This window comes from Rana temporaria, chromosome 1 (genome assembly GCF_905171775.1).
Source record: "Rana temporaria chromosome 1, aRanTem1.1, whole genome shotgun sequence".
Lineage (NCBI taxonomy): Eukaryota > Metazoa > Chordata > Amphibia > Anura > Ranidae > Rana > Rana temporaria.
The window spans coordinates 660,867,426-660,883,002 of record NC_053489.1 but is presented as its reverse complement, the minus strand read 5'-3'; the positions used below and the strand labels follow the sequence as shown (position 1 = coordinate 660,883,002).

The 15,577-nt window shown below is 46.1% G+C and overlaps 1 protein-coding gene across 6 annotated transcripts in view; it reads left to right on the top strand.

The window, feature by feature from the left end:
• DYSF (dysferlin) overlaps positions 1–15,577 on the top strand; it is a 412,823-nt gene that overhangs the window by 370,675 nt on the left and 26,571 nt on the right. For all 6 annotated transcript variants that reach the window (XM_040335540.1, XM_040335536.1, XM_040335537.1 and 3 more), the window contains 3 exons: positions 3,924–4,066; positions 6,279–6,418; positions 10,219–10,307. In XM_040335540.1, coding sequence (XP_040191474.1) covers positions 3,924–4,066; positions 6,279–6,418; positions 10,219–10,307 — 372 coding nt within the window. The remainder of the gene's footprint in view (positions 1–3,923; positions 4,067–6,278; positions 6,419–10,218; positions 10,308–15,577) is intronic.

Below are 15,577 nucleotides of genomic sequence, written 5' to 3'. Positions count from 1 at the left end.
GAATTACGCAAACAACGTAACTTTTTCTAATTTTGACGTGGGAACGACGGCCATACTTAACATTGTTACGCCGCACTTATGCCACCATATAGCAGGGACAACTATACGCCGGGAAAAGCCTAATGTAAACGGCGTAACTTTACTGCGTCAGCCGGGCGTACGTTCGGGAATTCGCGTATCTACCTAATTTGCATACTCAACGCGGAATTCGACGGAAGCGCCACCTAGCGGCCAGCGTAAATATGCATTTACGATACGACGGTGTAACACAGTTACGCCTGTCGGATCTAAGGGAAATCTATGCGTAACTGATTATAAGAATCAGGCGCATAGATACGACCGCGCAACTTAGAGATACAATGGCGTATCTGGAGATACGCCGTCGTATCTCATTTAAGAATCTGGGCCCAATTCTACAAGTCTGAGCCTTGCAGGTGCAACTTTATAAAGCAGACCTGTTTCTCAATATGGGAGGCATTGCTGCGAGTGTCATGCCGCATACACACCATCACTTTATGTGATGAAAAAAAACGACACTTTCTGTGAAGTAAAAAATGACGTTTTTGAAACTTCAATTTTCAAAGACGAAGTTGCCTACACACCATCGTTTTCTCACAATGATCTTGCAAAGTGAGGTTACGTTCCACCACGTTTTACCATTGAAGCTTGCTTCATAAGTAGCTTCTGGGCATGCGTGGATGAAAAAACGTCTTAGAAAACGACGTTTTTTGCTACACACGGTCAATTTCTGTGAAGTAAAAAGTGCACTTTTGAAAAACGACACATAAAATTGAAGCATTTTTTTTGGTCGTTTTTTACAAGACATAAAACGACGTTTTCCCCCACACACAGTCAATTAAAGTGACGTTTTTAAAAACGTAATTTTTTTTCATCACATAAAGTGATGGTGTGTACGCGGCATTAGAGTTAGGGCTCTTTCACACGGGCAGACCGTGTGTCCGCTTTTTCATCCATCCGTGTACAGATGAAAAAGGGACATACATGTGTCCCAATGAGATTGCGGGTGTCAGCAGATGAACAAAACATGACACTTCATGACACTTTCATGAATTAAAAAAAACAAAACAGTAAAGTTAGCCCTATCTTTCTTTTATAATGTGAAAGATGATGTTACGCCAAGTAAATAGATACCAATGTCACACTTTAATATTGCGCTCACTTGTGGAATGGCGACGAACTACAGTACCTATAAATCTCCATAGGCGACACTTTTAAAAAAAAGGAACGTTACCAGGTTGCCTTGCCTGCACGGAGTGCATGCGTTACGTGTCACTTGAGACGACACATCCATGTTGTTCCAGTTCTAACGCTAGAGATTTATTGGCAAAAGTAATTAACCACTTCCCGACCTCCTCATGTACATATACGTCAGCAGAATGGCACGGACAGGCACATGTACGTACCTGTACGTCCTCTGCTAGACGTGGGACCCCCCCCCGGTACATGCGGAGGTCGGGTTCCCTCGGGGAGCGATCCGGGACGACGGCGCGGCTATTTGTTTTTAGCCGCTCCGTCGCGATCGCTCCCCGGAGCTGAAGAACGGGGAGAGCCGTGTGTAAACACGGCTTCCCCGTGCTTCACTGTGGCGACGTATCGATCGGGTGATTCCCTTTATAGGGAAGACCCGATCGATGATGTCATTCCTACAGCCACACCCCCCTACACTAGTAAACACACACCAAGTGAACACTAAATGTTACAGCGCCCCCTGTGTTTAACTCCCAAACTGCAACTGTCATTTTCACAATAAAGAATGCAATTTAAATTCATTTTTTGCTGTGAAAATGACAATGGTCCCAAAAATGTGTCAAAATTGTCCGAAGTGTCCGCCATAATGTCGCAGTCACGAAAAAAATCGCTGATCGCCGCCATTAGTAGTAAAAAAAAAAAAAAAACTATCCCCTATTTTGTAAAACGCTATAAATTTTGCGCAAACCAACCGATAAACGATTATTGCGATTTTTTTTAGCAAAAATAGGTAGAAGAATACGTATCGGCCTAAACTGAGGAAAAAAATAAAATTATATATGTTTTTGGGGGATATTTATTACAGCAAAAAGTAAAAAATATTGCATTTTTTTCAAAATTGTCGCTCTATTTTTGTTTATAGCGCAAAAAATAAAAACTGCCGAGGTGATCAAATACCACCGAAAGAAAGCTCTATTTGTGGGGAAAAAAGGACGCCAATTTTGTTTGGGAGCCACGTCGCACAACCGCGCAATTGTCTGTTAAAGCGACGCAGTCCCGAACTGTAAAAACCCCTTGGGTCTTTAGGCAGCAATATGGTCCGGGGCTTAAGTGGTTAAAGTGGTTGTAAACCTTCCTAAGCCACTTTCATCTACAGGTAAGCCTAGATTAAGGCTTACCTGTAGGTGTTTGCAATATCTCCTAAACCTACACGGTTTAGGAGATATATGCAGAAAGGAATGCACTGTTGTCTACGGCGCATGCACACCGTAGACAACGGCGCAGGCGCACTTACCATGCAGGGCTTGTAATGCCCTGTACACACGATCGGTTCGTCTGATGAAAACGGACCGATGGACCATTTTCATCGGACGAACCAATCGTGTGTGGGACCCATCAGTTTTTTTCCCATTGGTGAAAAAAAATAGAACCTGTTTTAAAATGTTCGTATGGTTAAAAAAACGATCGTCTGTGGGGAAATCCATCGGTCAAAATCAGGAGTGATCAAAGGGTTAACTATATCCCTAGGGGGTGCTTGCTAACTGTGTGGGGGATGGATTCACTAGATGAACAGAGTGCTCCATGTTCCTGGTTAGCAGGAACACAAGATCACTCTGTTCATCTCTGACAGAATGGCGGTCTGCCTTGTTTACCACCGTTCTATCTCTGTGGGGAGCGATCGCGGGTGGCGGACATCCCTTCCGCTAGACCCACTGATTGGCTCCCCCTCTGCCCAATCAGGACTGTATGATACGTTAGATACAGTTATGTAAGCAACACCTTGGGCCAGATTCACGTAGCGCAGCGGATCTATAGATCCGCTCGTTCTACGTGAATTAAGATCCGCTCCCGCAAGTTTAGGAGGCAAGTGGCTAATTCACAAACCACTTACCTCCAAACTTGCGACGGCGGATCCTAAATCCCCCGGCGGAATTCAAATTCCGCGGCTAGGGGAGTGTCATATTTAAATCAGGCGCGTTCCCGCGCCGATTTAAATGCGCATGCGTCGTCCGTGGAATTTCCCGGCGTGCATTGCTCCCACTGACGTCACTAGGACGTCAGTGGTTGCGACGTGAGCGGGACTTGCGACGCGCGTGTTCGTGAATCGGCGTACGCAAACGACGTAGGAAAATTCAAATTCGATGCGGGAACGCCGGCTATACTTAACATTGGCTGCACCTGATAAAATAAGGGGTAAGTATACGACGGAAAACCGCTACGGAAACGACGTAAGTACACTGCGACGGGTCCGCGTACGTTCGTGAATTTGCGTATCTCGCTGATTTACATATTATTTATCGTAAATCAGCGGGAACGCCCCCGGCGCCATTTTTAAATTGAAAAAAAGATCCGACAGTGTAACACAGTGTAACACTGTCGGATCTAGCCCTATCTATGCGTATCTGATTCTATGAATCAGGCGCATAGATAGGACCAGTGTAAGTCAGAGATACGATGGTGTATCTGGAGATACACCGTCGTATCTCTTTGTGAATCTGGCCCCTTATTTTCTGGCAGTGCCCCTCCCGAGAATAGACTCTGGATCCGCCTCCTGTGTTCATCGCCAAGTGAACAGGCTTAGTGCAAAAGTTAGAAAGTCAAAATGAAACCCCCAAAGCAAGATTAGCAGCCTGGTTGCAAATGTTAAAATGTTGGGTTTTGGTGGTACATTGTCCTTCCTATACATGAGTAACGTTTTGCTTCTCTCCTCGCAGATCAGGACCGAACAAGTGGAGGGACCAGTTACGACCATCTCAGCTTCTTCAAATATTTGCCAAGAAGCGTAACTTCAAACTCCCCATCTACAAAAACAACAGGATCCTCTTCCGTGGTCAGGAGTACAGTCTGTCTGATCTCGGTGAGCTGCTGAATACACACCTCTACATACACTATATTGTCAAAAGTATTGGGACGCCTGCCTTTACACGCACATTGGGCCAGATCCACAGAAGAATTACGCCGGCGTATCTATTGATATGCCGCGTAATTTCAAAGTTCCCGCGTCGTATCTTTGTTTTGTATCCACAAAACAAAATACGACTGCATCTGGGCTCGATCCGACAGGCGTTTGTCTTAGTACGCCGTCGGATCTAAGGTGCATTTTTCCGCTGGCCGCTAGGTGGCGTTTCCGTCGAAATCTGCATCGAGTATGCAAATTAGCTAGATACGGCGATCCACGAACGTACGTCCGGCCGGCGCATTTTTTTACGTCGTTTGCATTCGGCTTTTTCCGGCGTATAGTTACCCCTGCTATATGAGGCGAAACCAATGTTAAGTATGGCCGTCGTTCCCGCGTTGAATTTTAAAAATGTTACGTTGTTTGCGTAAGTCGTTCGCAAATGGGGCTTTGCGTAGAATGATGTCACCGTCGTAAACATTGGCTTGTTCCAGTTTAATTTGGAGCATGCGCACTGGGATACCCCCACGGACGGCGCATGCGCAGTTGAACAAAAACGTTGTTTACGCCTGGTCAAGGCGTATTTACATAAAACACACCCCCATCACATCCATTTGAATGGCGCGCCCTTACGCCGCCAAAGATACACTACGCCGCCGTAACTTATGGCGCACATTCTTTGAGGATTCAAAAAAAAAAGTAAGTTACGGCGGCGTAGTGTATCTTAGATACGCTACGCCCGATGCAATTATGCGCCGATGTACGTGGATCTTCCCCGTTAACTTTAATGGCATCCCAGTCTTAGTCCGTAGGGTTCAATATTGAGTTGGCCCACTCCAGTAGGGTTCAATATTGAGTTGGCCCACCCCATTAGGGTTCAATATTGAGTTGGCCCACCCATTAGGGTTCAATATTGAGTTGGCCCACCCATTAGGGTTCAATATTGAGTTGGCCCACCCTTTGCAGCTATAACAGCTTCAGCTTTTCTGGGAAGGCTGTCCACAAGGTTTAGAAGTGTGGGAATGTTTCACCATTTTTCCCAAAGCCCATTTGTGAGGTTAAGCACTGATATTGGAAGAAAAGGCCCGGCTCGCAGTCTCCGCTGTAATTCATCCCAAAGGTGTTCTATCGGGTTGAGGTCAGGACTTTGTGACACTGGTGTGCAGTCATGTTGGCCATCCCCAAACTGTTCCCACAAAGTTGGGGGCAGTTGTGCAGGTCAGTCAAGTTCTTCCACCCCCAAACTCGCTCATCCATGTCTTTATGGATCTGGCTTTGGGCACTGGTCCAAATCATTTGGTGGAGGGGGGATTATGGTGTGGGCTTGTTTTTCAGGAGTTGGGCTTGGCCCCTTAGCTCCAGTGAAGGAAACTCTTAAGACATCTGCATACCAAGATATTTTGGACAATTTCATGCCCCCCCAACTTTGTGGGAACAGTTTGGGGATGGCTCCTTCCTGTTCCAACATGACTGCACACCAGTGTCACAGAGTCCTGACCTCAACCCGATAGAACACCTTTGGGATGAATTACAGCAGAGGCCTCTTTCGTCCACATCAGTGCCTGACCTCACAAATGCTCTTCTGGAAGAATGGTCAAACATTCCTATAGACACACTCCTAAACCTTGTGGACTGTCTTCTCAGAAGAGATAAAGCTGTTATAGCTGCCAAGGGTGGGCCAATTCAATATTGAACCCTAAGGCCTAAGACTGGGATGCCATTAAAGTTCATGTGCATATAAAGGTAGGCGTCCCAATACTTCTGAAAATACAGTCTTAGCTTTTTTAGGGAGCACCTGTCATGATCGGGCTGAAACAAAAAACCCAGATATTCAGCCGTCATTATAAATGTTCCTTTATTTTATGATTCACATAGAGTAGCAATGAGTTGGAGACATCTGCTAAATGTTTTAATATGTCTAACTGTAGTGGGGGCATTAGAGTGTAAGCTCTTCTGGTGCAGAGAGAGATGTAAACGTCTTAGTTGTCTCTGTACAGCACTATGGAATATGTCAGAACTATATAAACTTATAATAATAGTGACCCACCATGGGGGGATATTAGAGTGTAAGCTCCTCTGGTGCAGAGACTGTTGTGAATGGTCAATATTCTCTGTTGAATGTCTTGGAATGTATTTCACGTTTTCACATTTGCTCATTTCCTCTCCCTGACAGATGAAAGTAAATTCTCCAATCCACACCTGGGGCCTCCTGAGGAGCGTCTGGCTCTGCACGTCCTGCGCAAACAGGGCCTGGTCCATGAACACGTGGAAACGCGATCGCTCTACAGTCCGATGCAGCCGGACATAGAACAGGTAGGAAATCTGTATTATACGCACTATAACACAACACTACCTCAAAGGCAACACTTATGCATTGCAGTGTGACACAAAGCACCTTAAAGTAAAGTCCCCTATACAATGGAACCTCGGATTACGAGCATTAATCCCTTTCAGGAGAATGCTCTTAATCCAAAGTACTCGCATATCAAAACGAGTTTCCCCATTGAAGTCAGTGGAAACGCAAATAGTTTGTTCCGCATTGACTTCAATAGCATGCTATACTGCATGCGGCCAGAGGTTGTGGGGGGGCGCCGGAGAGCACCGAGGACTTTCACACTGGAGCCGTGTGCTGGCAGGATGCTAAAAAAAGTAATTTCTTGGAGGCGCGGTGTATACACCGCTCCTACAGCGCCCCTGCCCATTGAAATCAATGGGCAGCGCCACCAAATCGCTGGCAAAGCGCCGCTGCAGCGGTGCTTTGCAGGCGGTCCTAACCCTTTTTTGGCCGTAATCGGGGGTTAAAAGCGCCCTGCTAGCGGCTGAATAGCGCCACAAAAATTACAGTAAAGCGCTGCTAAAAATAGCGTTGCTTTACCACCGATGCCCTCACCACCCCAGTGTGAAAGTAGCCTTACCGGCAGGAGAAAAGTGTAGTTTTTTACTGGCGGTTTGCAACACTGATCGAATCCAATTTTACTTCAGATAATTGCACTAAGCCCTATCTCTGCAAAGTTCTAGCACCGACTTAGGAAACATGGAGGGTCTAGCTTTAACTGAACTAACCAGCATTAGATGAGAGTGAGACACCAAAAAGATGATGCATTAGAAAGCCCGCAGTTTGCTGAAGACAAGCAGACTAAGGACATGGATTACTGGCACCATGTCCTGTGGTCTGATGAGACCACAGGACATGGACCACAGGATAAACGTATTTGGTGTCAGATGGTGACAAGCGTATGCGGCAGCAACCTATAGTTAAGCATGGTGGTGGGAGTGTCATGGTCTGGGGCTGCATTAGTGCTGCCGGTGTCCTGCCAAAAAAGGTCCCCCGGCGGTAGGGGTGCAACGGATCAAAAAACTCACGGGGCTAGATTCAGAGAGAATTTACGCTGGCGTATCTATTGATACGCCGCGTAAATTCAAATCTGCACCGGCGTATCTTCTTTCTGTATTCAGAAAGCAAGCAAGAAAGCAAGATACGCCGAAATTAGGCTAAGATCCGACTGGCGTAAGTCTCTTAAGCGCGCCTAATTCAAATGAGTATGAGGGGGGCGTGTTTGATGTAAATGGATGGTGACCCGACGTGATTGACGTTTTTTACGAACGGCGCCGTCCGTTACATATCCCAGTGTGCATTGCTCCAAAGTACGCCGCAAGGACGTATTGGTTTCGACGTGAACGTAAATTACGTCCTGCCCTATTCGCGAACGACTTACGCAAACGACGTAAAAAAATCGAAATTCGACGCGGGAACGACGTCCATACTTAACATTGCGTACGCCTCATAGAAGCAGGAGCAACGTTACGCCGGAAAAGCCTTACGCAAACGACGTAAAAAAAAATCCGCCGGGCACACGTACGTTTGTGAATCGGCGTATCTAGGTCATTTGCATATTCTACGCCGAAAACGACAGAAGCGCCACCTAGCCGCCAGCGTAAGTATGCACCCTAAGATACGACGGTGTAAGAGACTTACGCCAGTCGGATCTTAGCCTAATTCCGGCGTATCTTGCTTTCTGAATACAGAAAGAAGATACGCCGGCGCAGCTTTGAATTTACGCGGCGTATCTATAGATACGCCGGCGTAATTCAATTCTGAATCTAGCCCTATATTTGCAATCCGGCTTCCGGGTACTTCTCCCGCGGCGTTTCCAAGCTGAGCCGCAATGTAATCTGGGAGTTCGCCCCAGATGATTGATGTCTATCAGAAAATGTTCCCCCTAGGCGGATAAGGCCCCGCCCCCCGTATTTCGTAGGCGAATCACGGAGTTTCCGAAAGGAGCCGAACATGTAAAGCTGCGAGTCGGCTCTACACGGCGCCTGCGCACCAACTAGGAGCCGTGTAGAGCTGACTGCGCAGGCGCCGTATAGAGCCGACTCGCAGCTTTACATGTTCGGCTCCTTTCGGAAACTCCGTGACTCGCCTACGCAATACGGGGGGTGGGGCCTTATCCACCAGGGGTAACATTTTCTGATAGACATCAATCATTACATTGCGGCTCAGCTTGGAAACGCCTACTCCCACAGTAGAAGTACCCGGAAGCCGGATTGCAAATATAGATTATAAGGTATGTACAGCCCAAAAAAAAAGAAAAAAAAGTGCCGACTGTACATGTTGGTAGTATAAAGAATTTGGTCCTATATAAATGTTATTTGGGTGAACCTCCGCTTTAAGCATGGCAGGCATTGGAGCTTGGTATGTCAGCAATATGGGGCAATTCAAGCAGCTGGTAACTGAAGCAATTGGTGAGTAGGGTTAGTATGTTACCAAAGTGTTGCTTGTTGTCACCTTTTGATCTGGCTGATTAATTCCTTTGTTGCTGGAACAGCGGCTTCTGGTAGTTGAATATGAGCACCGCATGGAGAGAATCACTTAGCCATGGGACTGGATGTAATGACATCAATGATCTCGATCAATTCAAACTATGTGTTCCGCTACCGTTTCCCAGCATATATATGTTGCCAGTCGGTGATCGCTTTTAGCGTGTAAGCCCGGTCCTTGCTGTCAGTGCTCCGCGTTGGTTCGGGCACTTAGTCGCTCCGTGGCACCCTCGCCCAGTTCACCCATTCACCACACGTTAAACGTCAGATGACAGGCGCTGGGTGATGCCGTCAACACGTTTCGCCGTGCTTAGTGGCGTAGCTTCGTCTTGGACATCAATAGAAAACTCGGCCTCTTCTGTAGCTATCCGCCCCTTAGACGATATAACAATAATGCACCCGCCCCCTTGCAGAGTAGCACGAGCATCGGGAGTGTGCGCCAGTGTCTGTCACAATATCCTCGTCATTGCGCAAGTGCCTCTGAGCTATTTATGTTTGGCTATTTCCGTCGGCCCCATTGTGGTTCGTACTGTGCAAGCGCAGTACAGGGGAGACATTATCCGCCAGGGGGACACTCATCGGCAGAACACCGGCACTGGGGAGCTACAGTTCATTGAGGGAACCATGAATGCCAACATGTACTGTGACATACTGAAGCAGAGCATGACCCCCCCCCCCCCTTCAGAGACTGGGCCACAGGGCAGTATTCCAACATAACAACCCCAAACACACCTCCAAGACGACCACTGCCTTACTAAAGAAGCTGAGGGTAAAGATGATGGACTGGCCAAGCCTGTCTCCAGACCTAAACCCTATTGAGCATCTGTGGGACTCCTCAAATGGAAGGTGGAGGAGCGCAAGGTCTCCAACATCCACCAGCTCCGTCATGGAAGAGTGGAAGAGACTCCAGTGACAACCTGTGAAGCTCTGGGGAACTCCATGTCCAAGAGGGTTAAGGCAGTGCTAGAAAATAATGGTGGCCACACAAAATATTGACACTTTGGGTCCAATTTGGACATTTTCTCTTAGGGGTGTACTCACTTTTGTTGCCAGCGGTTTAGACAATAATGGCTGTGTGTTGAGTTATTTTGAAGGGACAGCAAATTTACACAAGCTGTATACAAGCTGTAAACTCACTGCACAACATTGTAGCAAAGTGTAATTTCTTCAGTGTTGTCACATGAAAAGATATAAGAAAATATTTACAAAAATGTGAGGGGTGTACTTACTTTTGGGAGATACTGTATCCCTTCAGCCCCTCTGTCCTCACAGTCTGTACTTTTTGATTGTAGGGAAAGCTGCAGATGTGGGTGGATGTGTTCCCCAAGTCACTAGGACCTCCCGGGCCGCCGTTTAACATCACGCCAAGAAAAGCAAAAAGGTGAGATTTATGATATAATCTTATAATGTGGGTTGTGCTGGGGCAGTTTATCTTATGTGTCATGTGACCCAAGTAATCTCAAATCTGATTGGTGACTAAAGTAGCGATGATGTGCTCAGTGCAATTTCCTGTTCCAGTTCGCTTGCCTGAGATCTAGAATCTGATTGGTCACACTGAGGTCTTCCAATCTGCATATTAAAAATACTGATAGAGATATTCAATAAACCCGAAAATGTATGCTTCCCCTGTGGCCATGCTACTTTACAGAAACTTGTTTTAGCCTGAGGCCCCGTACACACGACCGAGTTTCTCGGCAGAATTCAGCCAGAAACTCGATGGGAGCCGTATTCTGCCGAGAAACCCGGTCGTGTGTACACTTTCGGCCGAGGAAACCAACGAGAATCTTGTCGGGCCAAATAGAGAACATGTTCTCTATTTCCTCGTTCCTCAATGGGGAAAGTTGGCCTGCCGAGATCCTCGGCGGCTTCACAAGAAACTCGACGAGCAAAACGATGTGTTTTGCTCGTCGAGTTTCTCGGCCGTGTGTACAGGGCCTTATAGATTGCGATGGGGTTAGAACCTCTGTCAGGTTTTGATATCTCTGTGTCCCTATTGGGGAGAATAACTCTCAGTCCTCTTCAACATTCTTTAAAATTGAACTCCAGCCCTCTTGTACTGAAATGTTCTTAGCTGATAGGAGTGGCACCCGGTGTGGTTTTCTGTTGCTGTAGCCCATCTGCTTCAAGGTTCAATGTTTTGTGCATTCAGAGATGGTATTCTGCATACCTTGGATGTAACGAGTGGTTAATTGAGTTGCTGTTGCCTTTTTATCATCTGGAACAAGTCTGCCCAATCTCCTCTGACATCAACAAGGCATTTTCCTCCGCACAACCTCCGCTCACTGGATATTTTCTCTTTCTCTATTTTCACACACAACCCGAGAGATGGTTGTGTGTGAAAATCCCGGTAGATCAGCAGTTTTTGAAATACTCAGACCAGCCCATCTGGTACCAACAACCATGCCACGTTCAAAGTCACTTAAATCCCCTTTCTTCCCCATTCTGATGCTCGGTTTTGAACAGCAAGTCGTCTTTACCACATCCAGATGCTTACATGCATTGAGTTGCTGCCATTTGATTGCTTGTTAAAACAAATTGCTAATCAGCCAATTAAACAGGTGTACCTAAAGAAGTGGCCATTGAGTGTGTCTGTGTGTGACCTCTTTGTGGCACCAACTCCTAAATGTTGAAGAAATGTATTAGATTCCGCGCTAAGGTGTGGGTATATGGGCTGCTGCCCCCCTAAGGAGGAATGTTATGAGAAAATATCTTATGGTATAGGGGTGATGGCGCTGCCTAAGGGTGGTCACTGAAGTGTTGGTCCCTAAAAACCCAAATTAAGGGTGAAGGTGTTTGTCGGACACCTGTGTGCGGTGGGCTCATGAAAAATGCCCCCCCGGGTGGTTTTCAGTAGGTGATCCTATTAATAAGGTTCAGAGTCCTGCCCAAGGGCTCTGAATTGTGTCACTAATTGGTGTGTTGAATGTTTCCGTGGTAAACAATAGTGTTGCAATAAACTGTGAAAGTTTGCCCTGAATGACCAGTGCTAGATGTGTTATTGCCTAAGGGCAATGGAAATAACATGTAGGGCCAGATTCACGTATCTGGGCGCATCTTTGTGCGGGCGTAGCGTATCCTATTTACGCCGCAACTTTGACAGGCAAGTGCAGTATTCACAAAGCACTTGCTCCGTAAGTTGCGGCGGCGTAGCGTAAATTGGCCGGCGTAAGCCCGCCTAATTCAAAGTAGGCTGGTAGGGGGCGTGTTGTATGGAAATGAATCGTGACCCCACGTAAATGACGCGCCTAACGAACGGCGCATGCGCGCGCATGCTCAGTATCACGTCGAATTTTCTCCCTAAGTTACGTCGGCTCAATGCTTTGTCGACGTGAACGTAACCTATGCCCACCTATTCACGTACGACTTACGCAAATGACGTAAAATACGATGCTGTTCCGACGTTTCCGACGTCCATACCTTAACATGACTTACCCCTGCTTCATGAGGGGTAAAGTTACGCATCTGGAGATACGCCGACGTATATTCTTTCTGAATCTGGCCCATAATGTTGAATGCACAAGTGACATTACAATACAAAAATAATAAGTGAAAAAAAATGAAGAAAAAAAAAAGTGTACAATTAATATGTTCTGTGATTCAATCCTGGTGTTCAGGTGTGCATCATTATGTAGCTATGACTAAGCATTAGTTCTTAATGTGAAACGCGTCAGCTGTTCTCCCCACTGTATGCTGTTTGTATGCTGTGCATTTTTCCTTTTAAATAAAGAGCACGTCTTCTTTTAAAGACCTACTTGGAGTGCAGCTGTCCATCTACTTCCTTATCTGTGCATCATTATGAGTATGCTAATTCAAGTGAAAAAATTCCTTAATAAACATAAGTACAAAAAATGTCAAAAAAACTCTGGGCTAGATTCAGGTAGCCCTGCGTAATCTTGTGCGGGCGTAACGTATCTCCGATACGTTACGCCGCCGTAAATTAGGGCACAAGTTCCGTATTCTGAAATAACTTGCGCCCTAAGTTACGGCGGCGTAACGTATGTGCTCCGGCGTAAGCCCGCCTACTTCAAATTTGGATGATGTGGGCGTGTTTTATCAAAATTTAGTGTGACCCCACGTATTTGACGTTTTTTACGAACGGCGCATGCGCCGTTCGTAAAAGAATCCCAGTGTGCGTGCTCGAAATTCCGCCGCAAATCGTCAATGCTTTAGACGTGAACGTAACTTACGTACAGCCCTATTCGCGAACGACTTACGCAAACGATGTAAAATTTTCAAAATTTGACGTGGGAACGACGTCCATACTTAACATTGCGTACGCCTCATAGACCCAGGAGCAACCTTACGCCGGAAAAAGCCTAATGTAAACAACGTAAAAAAATGCGCCGGGCGCACGTACGTTTCTGAATCGGCGTATCCAGGTAATTTGCATATTCTACGCTGAAATCGACGGCAGCGCCACCTAGCGGCCAGCGTAAATATGCACCCTAAGATACGACGGCGTAAGAGACATACGCCAGTCGGATCTTAGCCTAATTTTGGCGTATGTTGCTTTCTAAACACAGAAAGAAGATACGCCGGCGCAGCTTTGAATTTACGTGGCGTATCTATAGATACACCGGCGTAAATTCTTGCTGAATCTAGCCCTCTGTTTGCAATCCCCAGATAACCAACCATACAAACAGCAATAAAGTCCAATGATTAGATTGGATGGTGTGCCTAAATAACCAGCAATATAATTTCAACAGTACATCATGATTTGGTTTCTTTGGAGTGACTGGATGGACAAAGAAGCAGAAAAGAATACTCTATATCTTGGTCTGTAGAGAACGTATGGTGCGCTCGTTTGCGTTCCACACCTCGTCTCTCGCTACCCGGAAGTGACGTTGACGTCCAATGGACTTTCTCAAAGGTCCATTGGACAAAACGCGGCAGTTGATCTAGCAGCGTCAGACGTCACACGTCAACGTCACTTCCGGGTAGCGAGAGACGAGGTGTGGAACGCAAACGAGCGCACCATACGTTCTCTACAGCGGAACGCACCTGGTCCTGACTATTGGGAACAGCTCGGTGCTGTTTTCCCGCTGGCATTTTTTTAAATTTCTAATTTCTTGCTTGCAAGCAAGCTTTTTTTAAATTTTTTATTTGGATACAATTTTTATAATAAAGTGTCCTTTACCGCTTGGATATCACACCATGTGGAATCTTCTTTTTATTTTTTAAAACAACGATCAACGTGGCTCCTGAACCCTGCTGAGGATACCAGTGGAGGCAGCTGGAAAGCAGACAGAGGATCACCCCTGACACCGTAAGGCTCAATACCCCTCTTGGGGACAACTATCTGGTGAGTGGGGATCTAACAGAGGGGAGCACGGATGCCAACACATTGAAGACCAAGATATGGAGTATTCTTTTCTGCTTCTTTGTCCATCCAGTCACTCCAAAGAAACCAAATCATGATGTAGTGTTGAAATTATATTGCTGGTTATTTAGGCTCACCATCCAATCTAATCATTGGACTTTATTGCTGTTTGTATGGTTGGTTATCTGGAGATTGAATTTTTTTGTACTTATGTTTATTAAAGGGGTGGTTCACCCTAAAAACAACTTTTTCTTATTACACTGGCCCCCCACATTACAATACGATTGGGCCTGTTAGTTTTTTTTGATGCTGTACATACCTTGATACAGCATATTCACCCGTGGCTTCATGCTGGTGATTGACGTTTTGACAAAAAACGAGCCCCCCCCCCCCCCGTCGCGTAAGCCGCGTCACGATTGCCGAAAGGAGCCGACTTGCCATTTGGCTCCTTTCGCTAATCGTGACGCGGCTTACGCGACGGGGGGGGCTCGTTTTTTGTCAAAACGTCAATCACCAGCATGTTAGGAACGCCCACTCCCGCGGGACTCGCAACCCCGAAGTCACGGGTGAATATGCTGTATCAAGGTATGTACAGCATCAAAAAAAAACTAACAGGCATAATCGTATTGTAATGTGGGGGGCCAGTGTAATAAGAAAAAGTTGTTTTTAGGGTGAACCTCCCCTTTAAGGAATTTTTTCACTTGAATTAGCATACTCATAATGATGCACACCTGAACACCAGGATTGAATCACAGAACATATTAATTTTTTTCACTTATTATTTTTGTATTGTAATGTCACTTGTGCATTCAACATTACATGTTATTTCCATTGCCCTTAAGCAATAACACATCTAGCACTGGTCATTCAGGGCAAACTTTCACAGTTTATTGCAACACTATTGTTTACCACGGAGACATTCAACACACCAATTAGTGACACAATTCAGAGCCCTTGGGCAGGACTCTGAACCTTATTAATAGGATCACCTACTGAAAACCACCCGGGGGGCCCTTTTCATGAGCCCACCGCACAGAGGTGTCCGACAAACGGTTTTTATACACCTTCATCCATAATTTGGGTTTTTAGCGACCAACACTTTAGTGACCACCCTTAGGCAGCGCCATCACCCCTATACCATAAGATATTTTCTCAACTCCTATATGTACCCCCCATGCCATTTAGGTCGGCGGTGCTCAATTTGAAGTCAGATAGAAACTGCTTAATTTCCTGGCTGGAGTATAGTTACATAGTTAGTCAGGTTGAAAAAAGACACAAGTCTATCCAGTTCAACCATAAAAAAAATAACAATTATAATATCGTACAATCCC